The 24,288-nt window shown below is 56.5% G+C and overlaps 2 protein-coding genes across 4 annotated transcripts in view; both read left to right on the forward strand.

Moving 5' to 3' along the window:
- Window positions 1-4,537: 4,537 nt before the first annotated feature.
- CREG1 (cellular repressor of E1A stimulated genes 1) lies at window positions 4,538-12,405 on the forward strand. 2 transcript variants are annotated; one of them, XM_036273496.1, is made up of 4 exons: window positions 4,538-4,894; window positions 8,462-8,581; window positions 10,207-10,397; window positions 12,025-12,405. In XM_036273496.1, the coding sequence occupies exons 1-3, from the start codon at window positions 4,541-4,543 to the stop codon at window positions 10,393-10,395; spliced, it is 663 nt and encodes a 220-aa protein (XP_036129389.1). In that variant the 5' UTR covers window positions 4,538-4,540; the 3' UTR covers window positions 10,396-10,397; window positions 12,025-12,405. The 2 variants fall into 2 exon arrangements, with proteins under 2 accessions (XP_036129389.1, XP_036129388.1); XM_036273495.1 differs by having other exon boundaries at window positions 10,207-10,391.
- A 2,211-nt stretch (window positions 12,406-14,616) lies between these two features.
- The window catches only part of CD247 (CD247 molecule), a 54,108-nt gene continuing 44,436 nt past the window's right edge, over window positions 14,617-24,288 (forward strand). The window contains exon 1 of one of the 2 annotated variants that reach the window (XM_036273117.1): window positions 14,617-14,883. In XM_036273117.1, coding sequence (XP_036129010.1) covers window positions 14,826-14,883 — 58 coding nt within the window. In that variant the 5' untranslated portion in view covers window positions 14,617-14,825. The remainder of the gene's footprint in view (window positions 14,884-24,288) is intronic. The other variant, XM_036273118.1, reaches the window with a different exon arrangement.

Here is a 24,288-nt window from a genome sequence, read left to right on the forward strand (position 1 = left end):
CTAAAAGTGTGAGACAAAGGGGACCATCGTCACAGAAGACGGCAGAAGCCCCCTGCCAGGAATTGGGGGTCTGCCATCGTGGCCCCCACAGATGCATCCAAAGGGGTTAGCAGAAGCCCAGATACCCTTGCAAGGGCAGTGGCGAGTGGGGGAGGGGCTCTAGCAGGACAAGGGGGGAGTGTCAGTGGGGTGTAGTCACACCAGGTGTAGTGTTACCACCACCTGCTCTGCTCCGCCTCCCTCCCTCCTTGCCCCTCTCTTCCTCCTCCCTCCCTCCCTCCTTGCCTCTCTCTTCCTCCTCCCTCCCTCTCTCTCTTTCACACACACACACACACACACACACATCCTGCCCCCCATCAATGGCTAAAAGAAAACTGTCTTCCACTCACAACACTTCTGACACCAAATGTGGGGTTTTCCCCACATCAACCAGTTCCCCAATCGTCAGCACCTCTGGGGCGTCCACAGTTCGATCTGACGCCAGCTGCTGGAGTTAGCCCAGACCGCAGGTTAGGGGCTCAGTCCCACAACACGGCGCCCCACGTCAGATGCCAATGGAAAGGAACGGATCCCCCTGTTACCCACCCTTCTGCCTGACTTGGCTCCCATGACCCCCGCCTCGTTCGACGAGACCTCAGTTCTTGTCTTCCCGAAGGAAAGATTCCAATCACGAGACAAGTGTAGTAAGGCGGTGAGAGTGGACTGGCTGCGGCAAACACACTCCTCAGGACAGTGCGACAAGGGAGGGTGGGGAAGAAGCCACAGGAGACCTGGTGCGGCTGCTCGGCTCACTGGACCTCAGAGCAAAGGGCCTCGGAGACAGATTCAGGGGGGAGCCGGGGCTGCCCGCTGCCCCCTGGTTGCAAGTCTCCTGGGGTCCCTCAGAGGGAAGAAGGGGAAGGGAATAATGGCACAGGTGTGCTCCCTGGGGGAGAGCTAGCTGGGCCTTTAACCCAAGCGTATTTCTCTCTCTCTGGCCAGCGGAATATTAGGGGAGGGTCTCAAAAGAATAATCATCAGCTTTCCAGGTGTGCGCTTTCAGGCTCGGTCTCCACTGATTGGCCGGCGCCAGGCAGGGGTCATTAGTCGATGCAGCTGGTCCAGGCAGCCACCTCGTCACTTGTCTGGTTTTGCTGCTTTTCTGGGCCTGGAGCTGAAACACAGCTGAGGTCTCGATGTCATCCAGCGACGTGGAAGGTCAGGGGGTCTCAGCCACGTGACCAGTGAGTGACCTGCTAGGAAGGAAAGGTCACCCTGGGGACCAGCTTCTTATTTTCCAGTTTTGCCCCTCGCTAGGCTCCTGGGCTTTCTGCCCCGCCACCTTCTGCACCGGCCCGTGTCCTAGCTCTGTGTCCAACTGCCTAGAACACTTAGTAGCTGCTTGGGGACTTCACATGTTGTCGTTATTTTTTCAGGAGGGTTTTTTAATTTTTATTTTACAGAGGTCACAGTGGAAAGCATTGGATCTCAAAAGGAGATTAAATGAAGCGATTTACGTGGTCACGAAGGGTTAAGCAGACGCTGGGTCCCTACTGACACAGCTAGCAATCACTGAGCACTTGCTACGGTCTGGGTGCTGGGCCGGGCATTTCCATTGCATTTTCTCATTTCATCCCCATAAAACCAACGAGGTAGGAGCTATCATTTCCCCTTTTTAATGACGAGGAAACGCATCCTCTCGAGGTCACACTGAAGTGGCTCCCTTCCCCCTCACCAGCTACCTGCTGTCTCAAGTGTGCCCTGCACAGAGCAGAAAGCCCCCACAGCAGACCGCCTGAGACCCGCCGGCGATGGCTGTGACCGTCCCCGTACAATTCGTTTTGTCAGCGGCGTGTCCTGCGTGCCTGCTGGACACCTGGGACATGGACATGATGAAGCCACTTAGCCTGACCCAATGACACCAGGGCTGGAAGGGACCCAAACAAGTAAACAAGGTCACCCCACGTGGAAGGGGAGCATGCGGGGGGGGGGTTCTTGACCAGGACTCAACCCAGGTACATAGGGAGATCGTATTCCCGCTGGGGCTGTTCAGATAGAGACGGGAAGTCCGGAGGTGAACCAGCACACTCCCGGTTCCGGGCTCTCCCCAGTGTTCCCATGACGAGGGTTTGCTCATTAAGAGCAGGAGCACCCACTGTTATTCTTCGGTGCCTCCATTCCATTGTTACTTCCTATTGTTGACTTTATAAGAATTTCATCAGAGATTTATGAACCCGGGCAGTCATTCGATAAATATTCACTGAGCGCCTACTCCGTGCCTTTGGGGATATAGGACAGAGGTGGACAAGACAGACAGCAATCCCGCTCTCCTGGAGCTTATTCTAGCTGGGGACACAACTCTCAAGTCACTAAATAAATACAAGTGGTGATTACACTGTGGTGATCACTGTGACAGAAATAGGGAGGGTGGTCCATGGAGAGGAAGCCCTCTTAGAAAGAGTGGTCACGGAGGCGCCTCTGAGGGGTGACATCTGAGCAGATTCCGGATGGGCGTGGGCTGAGGGAACAGCATTTTGGGCATGGGGAACAGCCAGTGCAGAAACAGACCCCCAGGGGAGGTGCTTCCTTGTCCTGCTCTGGTGCAGGAGACAAGCCCCAGGCACTGGTTTTGTGACGCAGCTGTCATGGGCCCTGCTGCGGTTGTGCACACACCGGCACAGAGTGGCCCAGCGGTAAACAGAAATAATTTTTTATCTTCTTGCAAAAAAATGATTCACGTATGAAACTTATAAAAGGCATGTTAACAGAAAAATAGACTATAGAGCCAGAAGAGGGGTCGGATTGTCTAACCCAACTCCTCCTTTCAGATGAGAAAACGGTCTCAGAAAGATGAGCCCCAAGTCCCGTGGCCACGTGGCTGGAGGGTGGCAGGGTGACGCTGGAATTCCAGCTTTGCAGTCATGGATACGTTCTTTCCTCAGCAGGTTTGGGATGAACGGTCTGTCACCGGCAGGCACCCACTCTATTTGGAGGAAGTATTTGTTTTGAGAATGATACCCTCGATTCTCCTCCGAAATGTCTCCCATGTGGTTTTCCATCCAGCTCGAAGGAAACCCACTCTGAGCAAGGGTTGTGCACCCCCTCCACCTGAAAATGAGAGCTTTGGGGGTGACATCCAGGCTCCTGGAGTGAACTTGACGGAGGAACCTGGGAACTTGGGCTACACGGAGGGAGCTGAGTTTGAGACGGGAAGTAGAGACTGGGACCCACACACCTGCTCACAGCTGGCCCCAGCTGCCACGTGAAATAACTTCACCTCTGTTGAACCACAGCCTCCCAGGGCCAGGTGATGGCAGAGCCAGAATTACGAGTTGACAAAACCCTGCAGGGGCAGGAGGCACAGCATTCTTGACAATTAAGGCGGGGACTTGAGGCCAGGCCCACGAGATTAGGACTCACTGAGGATATATAACCAAAGCTCGCAATCTTGTTTTTATTTTTATCCTCACCTGAGGACATTTTTCCATTTCTTGTTCAGATAGAGTGGGAGGGAGAGAGAGAGGAAGAGAGAGAGAGAGAGAGAGAAACATCGACGTGAAGGGACACATTGAGTGGCTGCCTCCCGCACGACCAACCAGGGCTGGGGACTAACTGCAACCGAGGTGCGTGCACCTAGCGGGAACCGAACCCGGGTCTCTCTGGACCACAGGCCGACGCTCTAACCGCTGAGCCAAATCGGCCAGGGCAAAGCTCGCAATCTTCAAGGATGTGGGTCAGCAGGTAAGAGCTCACTGACCAGTTCCCAGACTATCAGAATGAGGAGGCACCCCCCAATGGAAGAGACCTTGCAGGGAAGAGTGAACCCCGAGTGGAGGGGACCTTGTAGGGAAGAGAGAACGGAAATGCTGTTTACATGGGGTGAGGAGAGTCAGCAAGAGCAAGAAATGTGTGAAACCACTGACCCGGAGCCTGATGACTTAACAGGTCCCCAGATGGTTTCCATTAGCTCAAATTCCCGCACGGAATAATGAAGACAATCAACCACTTGGTGCCCCTGTCCAGGAGCGTCCCGGGCCAGGAGTAGAGTATAAGTCCTAAACTCTGGGGCTTCTGTCCTTTCCCTGGGGCCCTTGCTACTCTTTGGTGCGGACAGCGACGCAAACAGAAAAGGGAAAATTTGGGTAGAAAAGACAGCATTTCCCCCGGTGCCAGAGACCCACACCCAAAGGTGCTCAAGGAAGACGCCTGTCTGCTCCTGTGTGTACGTGCGCGCGCGCAGAGGCTGGTCCCCTTCCAGAAGGATGATTTCACCAAGTCACTTGATTCCTACGAGTCTCCGTTTCTTCGAGTGTCAAACAAACAACTTCCCACGTAGGACCGTTTCTCAATCCTTACAGATCGGTGGGTGGAGCTGCGGGAAGACAGACAGACCAAGCCCGCAGGTTGCTGGGCGACCAGGGACCCGCCCCCTCCGCCCCCGGCTCCGATTGGCTCCCCTCGGAAGGGGCGGGGCCTGACTGCTGTGGGCGGGGCCCGGGCGCCGGGCGAGTACAGGGCCGCGGGAGGGCGCGGGGCCGGGACTGTCGCCGGAGTCACCGCCATGGCCGGGCCTGTCCGCGGGTCCGTGCGCGCGCTGTTCGCCGCCCTGCTGGCGCCGCTGCTGGTGGCGCTGCTGGTGGCACCGGCCTCGGGCCGGGGTGGCCGGGGCCACGGGGACTGGGACGCGGACTTGCTTTTGCCGCCGCTGCCGCCCCGCGAGGACGCGGCGCGCGTGGCCCGCTTCGTGACGCACATCTGCGACTGGGGCGCGCTGGCCACCGTCTCCACGCAGGAGGCGGTGCGCGGCTGGCCCTTCGCCGACGTCCTGTCGCTCAGCGACGGGCCCCCGGGCGCGGGCAGCGGCGTGCCCTACTTCTACCTGAGCCCCATGCAGCAGTTGGTGGGCAACCTGCAGGTGAGCGTGGGCCCCGGGCCGCAGGGCCAGCCTTCCCCGTCCCTGCACCTGCCCAGGGGCACCCGGCTCACACCTCGGACTGCGCTCCGCGCTGGCCCGGGCGGCAGCTGAATACCGGGAACGCTCCACCGCGCGTCGGGCGTCGAGATTGTTGGAAAGTTAAGCATTTCGGACGCTTAAGGGTTTCTCCGGCTCACCCCTCCTTCTGAGTTAGGAACGCTCCCTTCTGCACCAGGAAGCTGCTATCCCACATTGCGGGCCACCCCGGCAACCTCTAGGCACCCTGTGCACATTGGGGGCCTGGTGGGAGCCAGAACCGATGGGAGATCCGGCTCCCTCACCCTTGTCCACCTTTTGGGGGCCAGGTTTACAACTAGGGGGACGGCTGTCAGCCCACGAGAGTGTCACAGACAGACAGCTTGGGAGGCTAGAGCCACACGGTCCCAGATTGAAGCCCCATTTGGTGAAGGGTCTTTTGACAGAGATCCCAGATTCGGGGTTAACTGGGAAAGGACATCGGTGTTGATGAGGATGAGAGGAAAGAAAGTGATATTTGATTGAGTGCCTGGCCCACCTCCCAGGCGCCAGGAGGACCATCACTTTCCAGTCATTGTCTCTTGACAACCCTTTGAGGAGGTTTTACTGTCCTCATTCTAAAGCGTAGGTCAGTCACATAACTTTCCCAAAGCCAGTGGCCAAACTGGAATTTCACCCCAGGTCCACCTGCCTTTAACACAGGTCACAGACCCGTTTCTCACGGACTGAACATGTCCACCAACCAGCTTCCTTTGGCCCACACAGAGTTCTGTTTTGTTTTGTTTTGTTTTTTATCCTCACCCGAGGACATTTTTCCATTTTTTGCACAGATAGAGTAGGAGGGAGAGAGAGGGAGAGAGAGAAACATCGATGTGAAAGGGACACATCGAGTGGCTGCCACCCGCACAACCGACCAGGGCTGGGGACAAACTGCAACCAAGGTATGTGCCCTTAGCGGGAACCGAACCCGGGTCTCTCAGGACCGCAGGCCGACGCTCTAACCGCTGAGCCAAACCGGCCAGGGCCTGTTTTGTTTTTTAAATAAATTTGAGTTAGTTACCATCGTTTAACAATTGAGATTGCAATTAAAACTCTAAACTTGTAACTTCTTGAAAAATTGGAGATCCCGTGACAGGTCTGCACCGTCTGAGCGAAAGCAGAAGTTTCTCCTTAGCTGGGCTCACGCCGGCGCGCCTGCGCTGTTCCCAGCCCACTCCACCCCCGAGCGTGGGCTCAGAGCAGGCTTTCGCCACCCCGAGAGCAGGCTCAGCATTGATGGCAAATCCGGTCACCTGGGAAGACTTTAAAAAATGTAATGCTGAGGCACTTAATTAAAATGTGTTTTACTAACCAACCCTCCCTCCCAAACCCTTCCTGACACTTCTGATGAGGGGAGGTGGTTGAGTGCCACTGCTGTACAGGATATATTTGAACTTGTGATGATGACACAGTCGGAGGGGCCGGGACCCAGCCGTGACCAGCCCCCTGGTGGCTGGCAGGTAGGACTCCAGCCCAGGTCTGACGAATCTGGGAAGAGACAGGGGTGAGGACCTGCCCAGGGTTTCAGGTTTGCGCGATGGAGTGGGAAGGTGAGGCCACCTACGTCGTCTGGCTCGGATCCTACGTTAACCAGGCAAGGCTGGTCCGCAATTCCTGCCCCCCCCCCCCATTTCTGTCTGACCTCTGTCTGCTCCCATCCACCTGCCTACCAGGTTGACATGGAGCAGTCAGGATTGCCTTCTCTTCAGAAACCTTTAACATCTGAAGCAGAAGATCCACCCGGGGTGTTTGTTATTTTTTACTTTATTGTTATTATTATTATTATTATTATTTTAATCCTCACCGAGGACATTTTTCTATTTGTCTTCAGCTAGAGTGGGAGGGAGGGCGAGAGGGAGAGAGAAACACCGATGTGAGAGAGACACATTGACTGGTTGCCTCCCGCATGACCCGGACCAGGGCTAGGGATGAACCGCAACCAAGGTACATGCCCTTGACCGGAATTGAACCCATGACTCATTGGTCTACGGGCCGACTCTAACCGCTGAGCCAAACCAGCCAGGGCCCGGGGTGTTTGATTAAAATGTATGTACCCGCCCCGGCCAGGTAGCTCCATTGGTCGGAACATCATCCTGTACACCAAAGGTTGTGGGTTTGATTCATGGTCAGGGTACAAAGCTAGGTTGTGGGTTCAGTCCCCAGTGTGGGGTACGTACAAGATGTTTTGCTAGCTAAAAAATCAATAAACATATCCTCAGGATTCAAAAAAATGAACCACTATAAAAAATAAAAATAAATAAAATGCATGTACCTGGGTTAGGAAGGGAGCCCAAAAATCAGCATTTTAAAAAATCCTCACCCAATGCCAGCCTACAAAATACCATCTTGACTGCTGAGCTTGGGCTTGAGCCACCCTCCCCCCACCCGCTCCCCCAGAAAGCCCCTCCTTCTAGCAAGTTGGGTTTCTCACCACTGTTACCCTTTCCCAGTCCTGCCTCTGCAGTCAAGGCCCCTTGACTGTGAACTCCCTGGTTGGAAGACCGTACAAGACTCCCGACAGCCCTGTGTCTCTGGGCTCTGCCAAGGGCTCTACACCAGACTTGAAACCACTTAACTGTCCCAGCCACTTGGCGATTAGTTCTCTGCTGCCTTTTGATGTCTTCTGTATCTTTGTTTTGCATTATTTAAGCTTTGTCTGTCTGGCTTTTCAACCAGACTGTAAACTCACAGAAGGGGGACGCCTTGTCCCAGCCCCCGCCCCCTCTTTTTCTGCCTCTCCTGGGTGGCCTGCCTCATCACGTGCCCACAGCAAATATTTGGCTAAGTGGTTCCAAGAAGGTCTCTTCTGGCTCACGGTTTTGCTGAGTCACCGTGAGATGGCAGAGTGCCCCACACGAGACCCTTTGAGCCAAAGAGCTGAGCAGTCTAAACACAAAGTGTGGCTGTCCGGCTGCCTGTCAGAGTGCCTCCGTGCGGCTGACTTCTGAGGAAGGAAGCACAGGCATGTCGCGCGCCTGTCTCTGCAGCCAAGCGTGCCTCCCCTGCTGTCAGAGCAGGAGCAGAGGACAGCTTCCCCGTTTGAAATCCCGTGGCCGTTTCTGCCAACGCAAGATAACCTCGGAGCATGACTCAGCCGCTTTCTTGCTGATACTGTAGCATGAGCTCGTTGAGCAGCTGGTGTTGTTATCCACTGGTTCCGCCTTAGCATCTAAGCCTGGAGTCTTGTACTTGGGTGGTCCTGCAATTATAAGTTCCCCGGCGAAAGTGGGACAAGGTAAGAGTTTAAGAAGTATTAAAATACTTCTGAGTCTGATAGTTCCAAATATGAATGTCCCCTCCCCCTTTTGGAGAAAGTGTCAGGATTACTCTCTGCCCACATAGTAATTGTCCCAAGTGGAAGGTGGTGTTTTACACGTCCCTGTTTCCTGGAAGGACCACGGTCAAGCTCTGGGGACAGGGTGTATGTGACTTGTGAAACTCATTTCCCGTCCAGAGACGACGTTTCACGACAGGGTCTTTATTTCCCTCCAGGAGAATCCATATGCCACGCTGACCATGTCTTTGGCACAGACCAACTTCTGCAGGAAACATGGATTTGACCCCCAGAGCCCGCTCTGCGCACACATCATCCTGGCGGGAACCGTGACCAAGGTGCGCAGCTACCTAACGGTTCAGAGACGGTCTAGACGAGCGCCGTCTTGTCAGCAGGGAAGGGAGACCCAGGCGGAGAAAGAGTGAACGGGGTTTGTGATGGAGGTGCAGTTAGAATGTGCTCCGATGCGTATTTTATAAGCAGGGAAGGTCCCAATCGGTTCAGAGACGGTCTAGAGGAGCGCCGTCTTGTCAGCAGGGAAGGGAGACCCAGGCGGAGAAAGAGTGAACGGGGTTTGTGATGGAGGTGCAGTTAGAATGTGCTCCGATGCGTATTTTATAAGCAGGGAAGGTCCCAATCGGTTCAGAGACGGTCTAGACGAGCGCCGTCTTGTCAGCAGGGAAGGGAGACCCAGGCGGAGAAAGAGTGAACGGGGTTTGTGATGGAGGTGCAGTTAGAATGTGCTCCGATGTGTATTTTATAAGCAGGGAAGGTCCCAATCGGTCGCTTCCTGTAGGTGCTCCCTCAGACGCCCAGGAGCAGAAGGAACTGTTGTCTAGGCAAACAGATCTCATCGCGGTAAAGCCCTAGGGAGGAGCGTCTGCTCACCGAGGCTGCCTCTCTCGACCGTGTTGCACCCCGGATAGCATTCGCCGTGTTGGGGTTCCTGTCTCCTTCCTGTGACGGTGGCTGAGGTCAGGGAGTGTCCTGAGTCGGTTAGAAGGGGAGAACCCGTTACTAAGTCGTGGGTGCGCCTCCAGACAGTTTGGGGTGAGCGCTGGAGGGAGGAGGTTCAGTTCACCCGTGGGAAGGGCAGAGGGCAAGGTGCCTTGAGCACTGATGTGATGGCCGAGCCAGCAGATGGCCCCGCGGGCAAGTCCTGTTGGGGGCTGGAAGCTGCGTGTCCTTCCCGGGCAGGGGGGCGGGGCGGGGCAGCAGGGGCTCCTGACTCCACTGTGTCTTCTGAAGACTCGTCCCTCTGGGCACCGCAGCTCACGTCCCACCGTGCTCATCCCGGGATAGCGAGCTGACGTGCCCGTCACAGGCACCGGGCACATTTGCTCTAGTACCTCGGGCCAGGTTCCCTGACAGCCCGACACGACTGTCCAGCAGCGGGAACCAGGACTGGCGATGGTGTCCCCGTCATCGCCCCGGTCCTCACCAGCGTTTGAATCCTCATTGCCGTCTGCCTCGTCCGGGCTTCCTTCCTTCTCCGGTGCCTTAGGCTTATGGTCAGGATTGTAGTAGATCCTAAAAGTTCTCACCACCAGAAAAACAAAAAAGTAGAAAGGAAGCGGAGAACGTTTTTGTACGATGTGAGGTGATGCGTGTTGACCGAACTTGCCGCGGCGGTCACTTCAGAGCTCGGACAGTGTGCGCACACGGAGCAGTTTCCCCTGGGGCTGTTATTTATTCATTGTGTTGTTTTCCGTGCACACAACGGTTAACCCACTTTTGCCCACACCTGTACTATATCAGAGCATTATGTTGTACCCCGAAAACAAACACCGCTATGTGTCAATTATATCTTCACTTTAAAAAAAAAATAAACATGAGCAAAAATGAGGCTCAGGGACTAAGCAAACGCCATAGCATCCGTGAAACGCCAGGACCACGCGCTGTTAACAGACGAGACACTGAGACGTTCCCCCGTGAGAAGGTTCATTTCACGTGTGTCTTTCAGGTGAACGAGACAGAGAGGGACACTGCCCAGCAGTCATTGTTCATTCGCCACCCCGAGATGAAAGACTGGCCGGCCAGCCACCAGTGGTTCTTTGCCAAGTTGAACATAACCAACATCTGGGTGCTGGACTACTTTGGGGGACCCAAGATCGTGACGCCCGAGGCGTACTACAACGTCACGTCTCACTAAGTGTATGTTCACACATTGCGCGCCGTGGCTTGTGCCTTCCTTCAGCCAGGGCGGTGGTGACCACTCCACGTGCCGTGGACTCCTTGGGCACAGGGAGGGGGGTGCAGGCTAGTGGTCGCGTTGTCTTTGGCCTGGCAGAGCCACCGTCCCTCACAGGAACACAGAGGCGGCCATCAGGACGTGATGGCCAGGCAACCAGTGCCCCGGGAGACGGCGGTAAGATGCCAGGCGCGCTCTTCAGGGCCGAAGTGGACGTTCCCAGGTTATAACTGTCGCTGGAGTGCGGTTCTCTTCGTGTGAACACCACGCCCAGGGCAGGGCTCGCTTTAGGCACAGAATTAAAATGTGTTTTCTTGTAGTAAGTCTCCCTGCTGAGTGAGTGAAATAAATGTGAGGCTCCCACTTTACTGCACGGAGGAGGGGCCTTTTCAGCAGCTCAGGGATAAGAGGGGGTCCTTTCTCCTTGTCCTTTTGATGGGGGTGGGGCCGGGCGGGGGGACCAAAAGACTGCACCAGGGTGTGGCCCCTTCGGAATGAGGCAGTGAGCCAGAATCCTAATGGACGGCGCCTCCAAGCTGACCTTTCTGAACAGGTCTGACAATTAATAGTCCATCTCGGAGTCCAGGGTGGCCCCCCCACCACGCTGCCCACCCGGATTGCCCCAGAACTGTCCAGTGGTCCGGAGAGTGGACAGTAGTATCTGTAAGGGCCGAGGGCCTGCACGTTCAAGTCCTCAGGGAACCCCCCCCCAGGGGCCACATGGGCCTGCCGGAGCTCCCCCACTTGGTGGGCTGGCCCAGATCAGCTTTGGAGGGTGCTAGTCTCCACACCCCATCTGCACCCTGGACTCTGCTGTGCTCAGAGGCCTCTTCTGAGACCTCAGCACAGAGGCCACCGGGCCAGGCAGTGAGGGGCCTCACGGGATCCGGTTTGCCTCGCGGGGCTGCTGGGTCGACCTCCGGAGCGCATCTGCACACGGGGTGACTGTTTCCACCTCCACCAAGGTGTCTGCTGACCCCGAGTAAGCTGTTCTCGTAAGAATCAGCAATCGCCTGCACTCACGGCTAAGCTGGGCATGGGCCTCGCCCACCTCCAGGTGTGCCCGCCTGGCCCTAGTAAGGTCAGAGGTAAGGGGAGGCCACGGGTTACAAACCTGCCTGGACTCTCGTACCTGGAGACGGGGTCTCTGATGGCCGTGGTCAAGGCTGCAGCAGAAAAGTGGGTCAAAGTCGCCTCCCTGCCTGGATTTGATATCGCCGGGCACTGGCTGATTCAGACTCTTTTGCCCTAGTATTTGGGACCGCATCTGTTTTCAGCTGTTTTTGACTTTTAAACCTTCAGGTGTTCTTGAATGAGAACACACAGCCGAGTGACGTTGTGGCCCGCACGCTTACGGACATGTCAGCATGGTCTTGGGACAGGGGGGCTGCTGACGCGAGAATCTCTAGGCACGTTGATAGCAGAACTCAGGGGTCTCGGCGATGCTTCAGCGCCCAGAAGTGGCCGAAAGTAACTAAACTCTTCAACGGTTAGATCAGAAGTTTCTCTAGTCCTCCCTAGAATGAATCAACTTCTAAGATATGTCAGCTCGGTTTAATGACACACTTCCTCTTCCTCTCTCTCCCGTAGGTGAAGCAGAATTCAGCTATCTGACCACACGGGTGAAGTTTCTCGGACATTTGGTGCAGACGTGAAGGGCTCCCTCTGCGCACGGTGTCCCGGGACGCCAGCCCGCGGGCTTTCACACGCGGCCGGTTGGCTTGGTCACAGGGTCAATTCGGACTGCCACGGATTTCCTGGAAGATGAGGTGGCTAAATTTTATAAATGTATAGTTTTATAGCATATCCATGGTTCCAGGGGACGAGATAAGATCCCTCGTGAAGAGGGACTCAAGCCAGGGAACCCTTCAGTGGCCCAGAGAAGAGCTGATATGCATCATTATGTTTGAAAACAACACAATGAACCCGAAATCCGGCCAACAGCTTCTGGTGGGAAAAAAAAAAAAAAACCGATTTCAAAAAGAAAAAAAAAAGAAACATGTTTTCCACTTAAACTTGGTAAAATAGGTTTCTTATTCAAAGCATCAATAATTAAAAGCATTATTTTAAAGACATGAATTGGATTTGTTCTCGTAAACAGATGTCCGTTCATTCCACCGTCCCGGAGACCCTCTGCGTGCTCACTGTAGCCTGCGGCGAACCAGACACCGGCTCTTCCAAAGCTTTGAGGGGACAATGCGATCCCCCCTTCCACAGCTCATCAGGCCTACAATCCGGGGCGTGGCCGGAATGCCCCGGTGGTCAAGGGTCAGCCCTCAGCTCCTCCTTGCTGAGGTGCCTGTGATGGAATTAGGTCAAGGGCACCTGTTTTTCTTCCTTTACCCAGAATTTTGTCTTGACCATTTGGTGCCATAAGAAAACATGTCTGTGTTCAGGTCAGAGACCGTTACCATGGAGAAGAGAACAGCTGTGTCACAGCAGGGGTCCAGGTTGAGTGGGCAGGACATATTCCTGCTATGTTCTGATTGGCCACTAGAGGGCCCCGCAGACCACTTTTTGGGCAGGTATCTGTTCCTTTTCAGGGCGGAGCTGAGTGACACCATGGGCGGGGCTGGGGACCTGATGCCTGGATGAGATGACACTGGGCCAAAGGTGGCACCCCAGGGACAGGAGGAGACACAGAGGCCTGGCCTCAGGCTCACTCCCTGCACGTCATGTGCTTCGGGGCCCCTGCACTCTACCTCCTGCTGAAGAGGGGACAGAGCCCTGGCCTCGACCGCAAGGGCGTGGTGCCTTGGACAGGACCGACCGCCTTTGACCCAGAGGGCAAGGCTCTGATCCAGGAAACAGAAAAGGAAAAGTAGAAGGAGGGCCTGGCTGGTGTGGCTCAGAGGTTGAGCGCCGGCCCCTGCACCAAGAGGTCACCAGTTCGATTCCCGGTCAGGGCACATGCCCAGGTTGTGGGCCCGATCCCCAGTGGGGGGCGTGCAGGAGGTGGCCAGTTGATATTCCATCTCTCTCTAAAACCAATAAAGAAAAGTAGAAGGAGGGAGTGACCGAGGAGCCCGGAGCGACTGGGCTCAGCGGCTGCGTTTGGCCTCGGAGATGAGCTAACCGCCAACAGCCCTAGTCTCTTCCGTCTTCAGTCCAGTCTCCTTGCAGGCCCGTGGCGGGTGGAGAAGTCAGTCCTCCAGGGCCAGCAGACTGCGCACACACCCTGACCCTGCGTGCTTCCCGCTCAGCCGCCCTTCTCGGAGCCGAGTCAGCGAGGGGAGAGGAGACCCACTTCCCCACAACAGTGCACTGTCAGTGTCACCGCTGGAAACCCCCCCAAAAGCAGTCTACTTTGTGTCACGCTGGTAGGTCCATATTTCTTAGGGAAATTCCGAACTGTCACTTTAAACCAGGTCCATCTTCATCTGAGAAGACAGTTCTAACCCATGTCCTTTCGGGAGTTAAGGGTCATATCAATCACCCGCGAAACTGCCTCGTGCCCTGGCTGGTGGCTCAGTGGTTAGAGCGTCAGCCTGCACACCAAAGGGTAATGGGTTCGATTCCCAGTCTAGGGCAGGTCCCTGGGTCTCTTGTGGGAGGCAGCCAGGCAGTGTGTCTCTCTCATGTTGATGTTTCTCGCTCCCCCTCCCCCTCCCTTTACTGTGACTATTCATGTAAGTGTTTCTGTGGCCGCACATTTCCTTCTGTCTGGGTAGACACCTGGGAGTGGGTGGCTGGACCCTACGGTACGTGTACGTTCAACTTTTTAAGAACCCGCCGAACTGTCCTCCAGAACGGCCGTGTCGCCTGACATCCCCCCCTCGGAGTGTGGAAACGCCCAGCTCAGGCCAGTGCAGGACTGTGCTCAGGTCTGCGCCATTAGTTCCTGTAGACACCGGGAGGCCGGAGCCTCGTGCCGTGCGGCCGGCCCGGCACAGCCAGCCGGTCAGAGCCGCAGGAAGGCGCGGTGGCGTCTGCGTGGGGCCTGACCCCAGCCCGAGCTCCGTCACCCGCGTGAAGCGGCTCAGGCGAGGAAAACAGCGAGTGTTCTTCATGAGTCAGGGGCTCACATTTTTCTGGGGACCACGTCACCAATCAAGGTAGAAATTAGGCAGAAATGAGACCAAAATTCGGGGAAAAAAGATGAAAAGGAAAATGAAACAATGGTTAAAGGAGAGAAAAAGCAAAATTCAGGCAGGCAGGCAGGCAGACACCCTCACACCCCAAACCCTCAAACCTCCAGAGCTTCCTGCGCCGAACCGAGAGGGGGTGTGAGTCCCTGGCTGGGTGTGTGAGGTGCTGCCTCTCGAAGGCCCCTGGGCCTCCACTTCCTGGGGAGGCCACACAGAACCAGGCAGCACACACGCCTGTGTCTTCTTCGCCCCGGCACGGCTGCCACGGCCCCTGCGTCGCAGCACCATCCCGGCCAGGACAGCATGCAGTGGGAGGTGCTCGTCATCGCGGCCGTCCTGCAGGCCCAGGTCCCGCTCACAGGTAAGGCGACGTGTCGATGGCACTTTGAGAAACTCTTTGTGCTTGTGGGGGGCACCGGGGCGCTGGCGAGGACCCGGTGTCTTCTCTGAACTCTGTTCTTCCAAAGTCAATGGGCAGCCGAGCAGGGAGGGCCCAGCTCTGTGTCACCGTGGTGGTTTCACGGCGAGTCGGGCGTCAGCTCAGGGAGTGGCTCCATCCACCTGCCCAGGGTACGCGTTGTCGGGTGATCAGAGGGAGGCAGGGGGAGAGGAAGGAAGCGGGGGGCACCGAGGCGGCCCGTGTCTAACAGCGGCTGGTGGGATCAGAAAACGTCCAGGCCAGGTTCCGTGCTGCGACGTTGCTCTGGTGCCTGGTCTTCCTCCCCTGCTGGCTGCGTCGCCCGGGCCCCGTCCTTCCCTCGCCAACAGAGACCATTCACTCGCGGTCAGGCGGGGTCACGGCTGTGCGCCTGGCTGACTTGAGCCACCTCGATGGGCCGGAGTGGGGTGGACGGAGGCCGGAGGTGGCCTTCGAGGTGCCCAGGTCGAGGCTCAGCTCTGCACAGCCCAGGCCAGCGCCGCCCGTGACGCCCGAGTTAGGCCAGGGGCTCACCCATCCAAGGCCGAAAAGCCAGGCGCCTCAGAACGTAGGGGGACAGAGGAGAGGCTGTGACCTCAGTCACCACCACGAATGACAAACAAGCAGCCAAGGGAACTTACTCCTCACGCCACTGCCGTTCTGGGGGGACTTTTTACCCAGTGCCATTCAGGGGAGACTCCTTACCCACTGCCGTTCTGGGGGGACTTTTCACCCAGTGCCATTCAGGGGAGACTCCTTACCCCACTGCCATTCTGGGGGGGCTCTTCACCCCACTGCCATTCTGGGGGAACTCTACCCCACTGCCATTCCAGGGAGACTCCTCACCCTACTGCCCTTCCGGGGGGACTCCTCAGCCTACTGTCCTTTTGGGGGGACTCCTCACCCAGTGCCGATCGGGGGAGACTCCTCACCCTACTACCACTTATGGGAGACTCCTCACCCCAGTGCTGTTCACAGGGGACTCCTCACCCCACTACTGTTCGAGGGGGATTCCTCACCCCATGACTGTTCGGGGAGACTCCTCACCCCACTACTGTTCGAGGGGGACTCCTCACCCCATGGCCGTTTGGGGGAGGAAGCGTTTCCAGACACTTTTCACCCCTCCGTGTTTTCGCGGGGGACGGCGTTGTGCATTTTCGCAAGGAAAGGGACAAGCTGCGTTTGAACCTTTGAAATGAGGAGGGTCACCAATGTCCGTCCTCACCTCGCAAGGGACGCAGTTCGACGGCAGCGGGAGGCAGGAGAGGCCAGGGCACTTCCGCTCCTGCCTGGGGACGTGGCCCCGGCCTGGCCCAGCGCCGGGGTTTCGAGGTCTGCGGGTGCAGTTTTCTGTGAGAGCACAGCTGTCCTCAGAAAGGCCGCCTGGCATGATTCACCCAGTGCCGGGCGTGCGGACAGCAGGGCGCCCAGGGCAGCCATCCCGCCCGCAGGGGACCGGAGGACCCCCAGGGCCAGGCCAGCGCTCAGCCGGTGGTGAGGTTCAGACCCTGGGCCAGGGCGTGGGAGACAAGGCACCATGTGGACTTTCCTCGCGGCTCCGCTGGGGCCGAGGTCGGGCAGAGGGCTTGGAAGGGACAGAGCAAGCGTCCGAGAGCAGAGAACACAGCCCCACCCGGCTCACCAGATGGGGCCGTGGCCATTGCCACACCGGGGGGCAGGGGGAGCTTCCTACTCCTCTCTCACCGCCGTGGCCGCGGTGCAGGTGGAAATTCAACACAAGGAGAACTCCTCACAGATGCGACTCCTGGACAAAGGTGTTCAAGGTGTCCCAGGCCTCCGGCAGTGCGGGGACAGAGACTCAGAGGGGCCTCAACACCCCCGGCAACCGTCCCGGAGGGCAGGCTGCTGTTGGAGGTCGACCTCGGCTTCCTTCTTTTCTTGCTCAGTGAAGTTGCCCCCAAACCCTTTTAGAACATCTGCTTTCACTGAGACTTTTCACGTCCATTTCCTCGCACATGCCCAGATTGTTGGGGTCAAAGCAAGGAATGACTTCATGCATCTCCCTGAGGTTGCCCTGGGGAAAGCCAGCCAGGGGTCGACGTCACCAGGGTCCGAGGCGGGTGGAGACAGAGGATGTGCTGCTGCCGGGCACACACATTGGTGCACAGGGCCCGGCTCCACGGTGCCTTGGACTCCCCAGCGCGGCGGCCAGGGACGAGCTTGGTGGTCTGTGTGGCCTTCCTCCTTGGCCTGGTGAGGCCGTGCAGCTATGGCACAAGGCCTCAGGGGACATGGGCTCCTACACTCTGCTCTTAGACCGTGGGAAGTGCCTGTCCTGGCTGTGCAACCTTAGGCGAGGTCCTTAACCTCTCTGGGCCTCGGCTGCCTGGGCTCCAGAGTGAGGAGGACCTCACTGCAGGGCGTGAAGTGAGCAGTGGCCGGTCATTGGAGCCGCCAGCAAGTGGAGCCGCACCACCGATCGCCCCGCCGCCCGGGGCCTGTTTCCTCGCTCTGGGCGCCCAGGGAGGAAGCGGAAGCCCACGGCTGGGATGGCTGGCTCCCTCTCGGGTGTGTCGTGCAGCAGCCCTGGGCATTTTCTCCACGTCCCTTGGATTTCTGAGCATGCTCACACCAGCATGGGATGGTGGCGGGGTCCCTCCCGGCCCAGCGGGGAACCTGGAGAGAAGATATTGTGCTGTGGGGAATGTCCCCCAAAGTGCAAACACGCCTGAAATCTTTGTCCTCGGCGAGTCAGGGGAGGGACGCAAGGCAAAGCCCTGGTCACTGCTGGTCAGGGGCCACCGGACTCCGAAGGGGCGGAGGGTGTGTGGGTGCGCCTGGGGTCAGGGCAAACTCCCTGGGCAGCTGAGCTCAGGGGCGCCGGGAAGCGACGTTGGGGCGTTTTGACCAGCGGTTTCTTTCGGCCTCGGGTCCCGGCTCCGCTCACCCAGGTGGGCCGCCTCATTTCGGCCGCGGCCGGATTCTCAGACTCGCGGGCCCTCAGTCCACCCTGCAGCCTGACACGTCCCCAGAAGCAGGCCTGGGAAGCCCTTGTCCAGTGAATGGCCACCGTGTGTTTTTCAGTTTCGCCTCTGTCTTTGGAAAACAGGTTTAAGTTGTATCGCACGTTCGCTTTTCTGTTCGAGGCCCCAGGCATGGTTTCTGAGCCTCGCTGGGAGGGTCGGCCGCTCTGGCTCTCGGCCTGCTCGCCTGCGGGTCAGCGGATGGGCTGGGCACACCGCAGGTCATTCAGAAGGGACCCCTCCGCTTGGCCAGGGCGAGTCCTGAGCAACAGTAACGTGTGGGAGGACTTACCCCCCTCTGAGCAAACATCCAGTCCACCTGGTAAGAAACGACCAAACCGGTCATTCGACCAGTTAGTGGAAACCAAATGGTCATCTGAGCCGCTGCACACACACAGCCCTTTCTGAGGTTATGTTCCCTGAGGGAAAAGGGGCCTCAGCCCCTCTGCGCCCCAGGCCTAGCTCAGCGCCAGGAGCAGAGCCCGCGCGCAGTGAGCAGCTGCGGAATGAATGAATAGCTGGGTGGACGCAGGATCGAGGCGTCTGTGTAAGTTACCTTTAACATGTTGGAGGGGTGTTATTCAGACCTTCCCTCTAGAGAATGCAATATTAAAGTTGTTTTTTTTTAAAGAGAGAGAGAGAGAGAGAAATTGAACGGGTGGAGGGAACGGCCATCTGAGTGAAGAGAATGATCCAAAGCAGTTGTAAGGACGGTTTAAGGTGAAATCCTGCCGTCATCCAAATGTTCTGGTCGAATCATATGAACTGTTCTGGTTGAATCATATGAACTGTTCTGGTCGGATCATATGAACTGTTCTGGTTGGATCATATGAAATGTTCTGGTCAGATCATTTAATTTGGACTGACAAAAATCATCATTTCCTGGGACTCCATGAACAGATCTCAAAAATAAACACATGCACGAGGAAAGACATTCGTTTTTCTGACCTGGCTTCGGACTAGAGCGGGGCAGCAAAGGCGAGTGACCAGCCAGCGAGGAAAGGGACCGAGGAGAAAAACAAGAGTCTGTGGATTACAGCACAGCTCACGTTCTTCCGTTTTATCCACTGCCCGGTAGTCTCAAAACAAGGAAAGAACAGAAAACAACAACAGGATATCTGACCGCCATGTTCAGTTTGGTCCGGGTCCCTGCATAAATGTTCCACGGAGCCACCGCCTTCTCCCCGTCTTCATTTGAGGTGTTTTAATAGAAATACCGTAAACATCATTAGAGGAAGTTATACATTTCTTTAAAAAATCCATAAACTTACCAAGCTAGCCCACTAACTTTTCACTTTCACTTTTTATGTGCCATGCCAATGTTTTACTTACTTATTTATTTTTGTTACAGATGTTTCTCCTTTCCCCCCACTGAGCATTCCAATTTTTCTTTTTTAACAAGGGCACACAGAGCTTCATATAGTTGCTGTTATAAAAATGGTCGTCTGTGCTTTTTTCCTCTTGATTGGTGGACGTTTCTTCACGCTCGGCGTTCACGACAGCTCCTAGCTGCTCTGTGAACGTCTATAACGCATGCATCGTGTTTCTCGGCCCCTTCTTGCTTGTTGGACCTTTGGGCTGTTTCTGATGTTTGTTATCATAGCGACCCCTCCCAGGAAAATCTTTACGTATGTGGCTTTAAAAAGTTTTTTTTAAATTACGTCCTTGGGCTAATTTCTCCAGGACTGACCATGAAAAGGTGGATTCGAAGGACATCGCTCAGGGTACTTTGGGCGTCTGTGCAAAACGGCCCCGTGGAGGGAAGAGTTTGTTTCTGACTCTCCATGTGGTGGGGGCCGGGAGGAGGCCTCGGAACCAGGAGGATCTGGGCCCAAGGCCTGCTTCGTCCCCAGCCTGTCCCTGCCGAGAGTCGCTGCCTGCAGAGCCCTGAACTTCCTCTGTCAGGTGGCGGTCACGCCGTGCAGCTCAGGAGGTGTGGTGGGCGCAGGCACCTCGGACGGGCCTGCACACGGTGCTGGGAAATCAGCAGCCGTGACCGTGTGTGCCTCTGTTTCCCCACCTGCAAAAGGACAAGGCTGTCCTTTCCCCCACGCAGGACGGTGGCCGCCCCGGCCCCAGCAGGCCTTGTTGCTCCTCCTTGTCCCCAGCTGCAGTGTGGGTGTGGGCAAAAGCCTCCCTCTGGGCTCGAGCGTCCTATCTGTACAAAAACAAAACAGAGGTCAGGCACCCCTTTCAGACCAAATGCCTGCAAGGACATGGAGCCCCCGGCCCTCCACCCCATGGGCGCTGGCGCCCAGCGTCAGGACGCCAGACCTCACTCTGTCCGGCCCCCACTGCCTTGGTCTGCGTTTCCACCTCAGCACGATGGTTTTCACTCCCCAGCGGGAGCCTCTGGCGGGAACATGCGAGGACGAAGCCCCACCTTTGCCGGCTTGTTCCTTACGCGCACACCAGCCACAGATTTGCTGAGGTGCTGGGACTTGGCTGGCGGCTCTGACTTGGACGGAGAGCACACAGGGGTCAAAGGCAGCCAGACGGCAGTGGTGGACACGCCAGGCGCGTCGCCGTCCACTTCGCTAGCCCGTGGTGGTTAGTGGCGCGTCCACCGTCCACTTCGCTAGCCCATGGTGGTCGGTGTTACTCGGCAACTGATTTTCAGGCTCCAGGGGGAAAAATAAATAGAAAGCGTTCAAACAAGGACAGCAGGGTCCCTGTGCCGTCCAGCCTGCCACCATCCTTCTCTGTTTGCAAAGCGCTACGGACACCTCCATGGACTCGATCCTCCAGACAGTCCTGTGGCGAGTAGCAGAAAAGTCGGGGGTTCTTTTTATAGATGAGGCTGTGGGGTTTGATGACATGCCTGAGAGGAGAGCGTGGCCCCCCCAGCCAGGCTCTCCAACCCCTCGTTCAGGGCACACGTTCTCGAATCTTCTGTGCTGACGTCTACCGGGTCTCGGTCGATTTGCAGTACCTGCACCAACGCCCGCGCCCGGGGCAGACTTTGAAGGCGGTCTCCTTAGTAAGCACTTACTGCTGTTTCCCCTCCATGTTTTAAAGTAAGAAATCATTATTTTGATGCTGGACATCCTCATGTAATGTGACTTTCCTGCTGAGTAGGAAATATTTGCTTGTTTACACAGAGTTGTCTTCCTCTGGCGTTTTGTTTAGTTCTGAATTCACATGTCCCCTAAATCCAGTAACACTCACCTTTTCTGTTTTGCTCTTATACATATGTCTATTTTGGAGCTTTTTCTGGGGGAGGAATGGGCCCCAGTTAGCAATTCAACTTGTGTCCGTGAGCAGGTACACCCGCGCTGCCTCAGCCAGGGGTGGACATCAAACAGGTAAATCAAAATGGACTTATGTCGTGTTTCAGGGGCCCTGGACCTAGATACTAAATGATCGATCGTGGGCAGTGTGTGCCCTGGTGTGTTACGATGTGCGTGTGTCCTGCGTGTGTGTGCCTGTGCACACGTGTGCTCGTCTGTGTGCGGTCGGCTGCGTGCAGCACCAGCAGATGCGGTGAGTGGTCCGTGTGTCTCATGGAGGTTGGTGGCAGCAGCTGGCTCGAGAAGGAAGGGCCGACCCTGCTGCCCCTCAGAGCCGGTGGTCTGCACAGGCGCACAGCGGGGCGAGATGTCGCTGAGCACGTTCCAGGGACTCTGGGTGGAAGGGAGACAAGAAAGCTTCTGTCCAAACTAGAATCTCCAGGGTCCAGAGAGGTGGAGGGTCCTCCTCCTAGACGCACAGACTCCTCGGGCTGGGGAGACTCCCCCGAGCTCCCCTCTATCCCAAGGGGCCTCTGCCCTCCCTGCTAGGCATCTCCCTCCCAGGCCCCTCTGCTCCGTCCCCACCCCACCAGTGGAAACCCTGCCTACCCTTCAAATTCAAGCCAGATGCGTGGGGATCCCCCGCACCCACTGTCGACATTGTTACCAGCATCAAGGTGACAAAAAACAGTGGAAAATTATCGTTCTCAGAATTCGGGGCTAGAAACCCAGTGCAGATAACTCCCTAGGGTGAGGCCTTCTCTGGGGGGGGGGGCAGCCTGCTCATCGACAGGAATGTGTCCCCGTCAGCAGAAACTGCTACCAGCTCCCCGAATTCTCACAGTGCCACCCACAGCGGGTCCCTTGAGGTGGATGAACACGGTCAAGAGGCCTTTGATGCTCTTCCTGCCCCCAGGGCGGACGGGCCGCGGTCCCACAGCGAGGCTCTGGGTGTCCTACTGGGGCCGTCAAGAGTAGGTATTGCCAGACTGAGCTATTGTTAATATCTGATTATTCGAGGCATCTGTTCAACCGCCCGGCTTGTCAGTGAGTACATTTTGATCAAGCACACGCTTATGCCACCAGCCCACGGACCTGGCCAGCGTCTTGGAGAGGGACGTCACACGACTGAGAGCCCATAAGTCAAGGACAGATTCCCTGCTCTTGGGTTTTACGGAAAAGTCTTAATTTGCCCAGAGGCCTGCTTCTCTTTGGTCCAGTTGAATTCTCGTCGCTGCTGCGCCCGAGCTCCTCCCCACGCTGAGTTTAGTGGCCAAGGAGGCTCGTGTCGGGAGATGCCACCCGGGACTGTGTGGCGTTAGGCTAGAGAGCTTCAGAAATCTCCCCTTCGATTCCCTCCGATTAGAGACACTTTTGTCTTCTCGCCCACTTAACTCTCTGAGCTTCAGGGCCCAGCCCGAGAGAGCACACACCAGCGCTTTCCGGACAAAATGAAAATTGTCCGTCTCCTTTGGATGTCGGCGGGGACAATAGATTGAGCGACAAAAGGCTGGCAAAGAGGATTATTCCTTTTCTTTCTATTAAGCATGGAGGCTTCAAAAGAACAGCTCAGAAAGCCCAGTAATTGCACCCACCGCAGCCCCCCCGTCCGTCTGCACACCCGCCTGTGGGATTCTCTTCAGAAACGTGGCCAGCCCCCACCTGCCCACGGCCACCCCGTGTCGTTGAATGTCCTCGTCCCCGGGTCCCCGAGGCGGCTGCCCAACAGCGGTTCCCGGCCATTCCAGCAGGGCACCCCCTCAGGAATAGCTCCCCGGGGTGACGGGAGGGGTGCATCTGATTTTCAAAGCTTTGCGATCTCATCTTGGAGAGGGAGCTACTTAGAAACCAGAAATGGATCGTACATAAAGCGACACTCATGATCTCTTGCAATCCAAAGGGTCCTGCGGGAGGCACGGAAGGGACGATTGAGAACAGTGTTTGATTTGTTTAATTTTACAAAAATATCTTTTATTGAAGAAGGGAGAGAGAGAGAAACATCAGTGTGAGAGAGGAACGTGGACCGGCTGCCTCCTGCACACCCCTCACTGGGAACCGAGCCTGGCACCCGGGCTCTTGCCCTGACCGGGGACAAAACCAGGACCTCTCAGTCCCTGGGACAACGCTCAGCCACTGGGCCACACCGGCTGGGCAGTGTTTGATTTTCATGGCAATGTCTTGATGTGGTGGGTCTGGGAATAAAACACATCTGCTAGTTTGTAGCTGTGGCTTGAAACACAGTCTCCAATGAAGCTGATCTGATCCCTGGTTTGGTTCCAGGCCACAAAGTCCCGGAAATTCCCACCAGCCCTTTCGACCAGCACAGAATGACTCCTCTGTGCCAAGGGAAAAAGAGAGGATTCGGCTATTCAGACATTTTTAAATCAAGGGTTAAGCATTTTCTAGCAGCGTTCAAGCCTGGAGTGGTTTCAATTTAAAAAAAGAAAGAACTCTGACCTCCACACTGGCAATCATCTTAATTCAGTGCAGAGTGGTCCCCCCGAGACACAGAACCGTGCTGCTGGGTCCTCTCCGGGGTCCTGGGTGCACCCCTGGACAGGGCCTCCGCCCGGGGTCTTCCTCCATCCGTGACCCCCGTCTCACCTCCCTCCGTGCCTTCTCTTTGAAGGTTTGAAAAAGTCCTTTCAGAGGGATTATACGAGTCACATCTAATGAGCTTTGGAGTTATACACATTCAAAGTAACGCAACACAAAAAACTAACACAGTCCTGTGTCTGTGCACCCTTTGAAACACGGTGGCTCTCACTCCACACTCACCCCCGTGCGAAAGTCATTTGAATTTTGTGAGGTGCTTTGCAATGTGCCTCTCGGGTCGTGTAACTGACTTGCCATCGCAGGGGCTGTGGTCACATCCTGCTCGGGTCGGGCTGGGCATGCGGCCTGCGCACCTTCTCCTTCAGTGAGGAGAACAGAAGATGGGGCTTCCGCAGGGGCGGGGGAGCGGCTATTCTCTGAGGTGACAGAATCGCAGACCATCTCAGCTGGAAAAGATAACGCCAGGTTCACTCGCAGACCCAACCAGAGGGGTTAAGTGGTGGTCCAGGGAATCAGTCAACCGGCCGAATGTCACATGGCAAGCCTAGGGCACCTTTGATTCCTGCAGCAGCCGTCTG

Source organism: Molossus molossus, unplaced genomic scaffold (genome assembly GCF_014108415.1).
Source record: "Molossus molossus isolate mMolMol1 unplaced genomic scaffold, mMolMol1.p scaffold_m16_p_20, whole genome shotgun sequence".
NCBI lineage: Eukaryota > Metazoa > Chordata > Mammalia > Chiroptera > Molossidae > Molossus > Molossus molossus.

What these genes read in the sequence shown, in the direction of transcription:
- CREG1 (XM_036273496.1), top strand. Translation starts at nt 4,541, where the DNA reads ATGGCCGGGCCTGTCCGCGGGTCCGTGCGCGCGCTGTTCGCCGCCCTG. An exon ending in AGTTGGTGGGCAACCTGCAG is followed by an intron (nt 4,895 to 8,461) that starts GTGAGCGTGGGC and finishes ATTTCCCTCCAG; the next exon opens with GAGAATCCATATGCCACGCT. An exon ending in TGGCGGGAACCGTGACCAAG is followed by an intron (nt 8,582 to 10,206) that starts GTGCGCAGCTAC and finishes TGTGTCTTTCAG; the next exon opens with GTGAACGAGACAGAGAGGGA.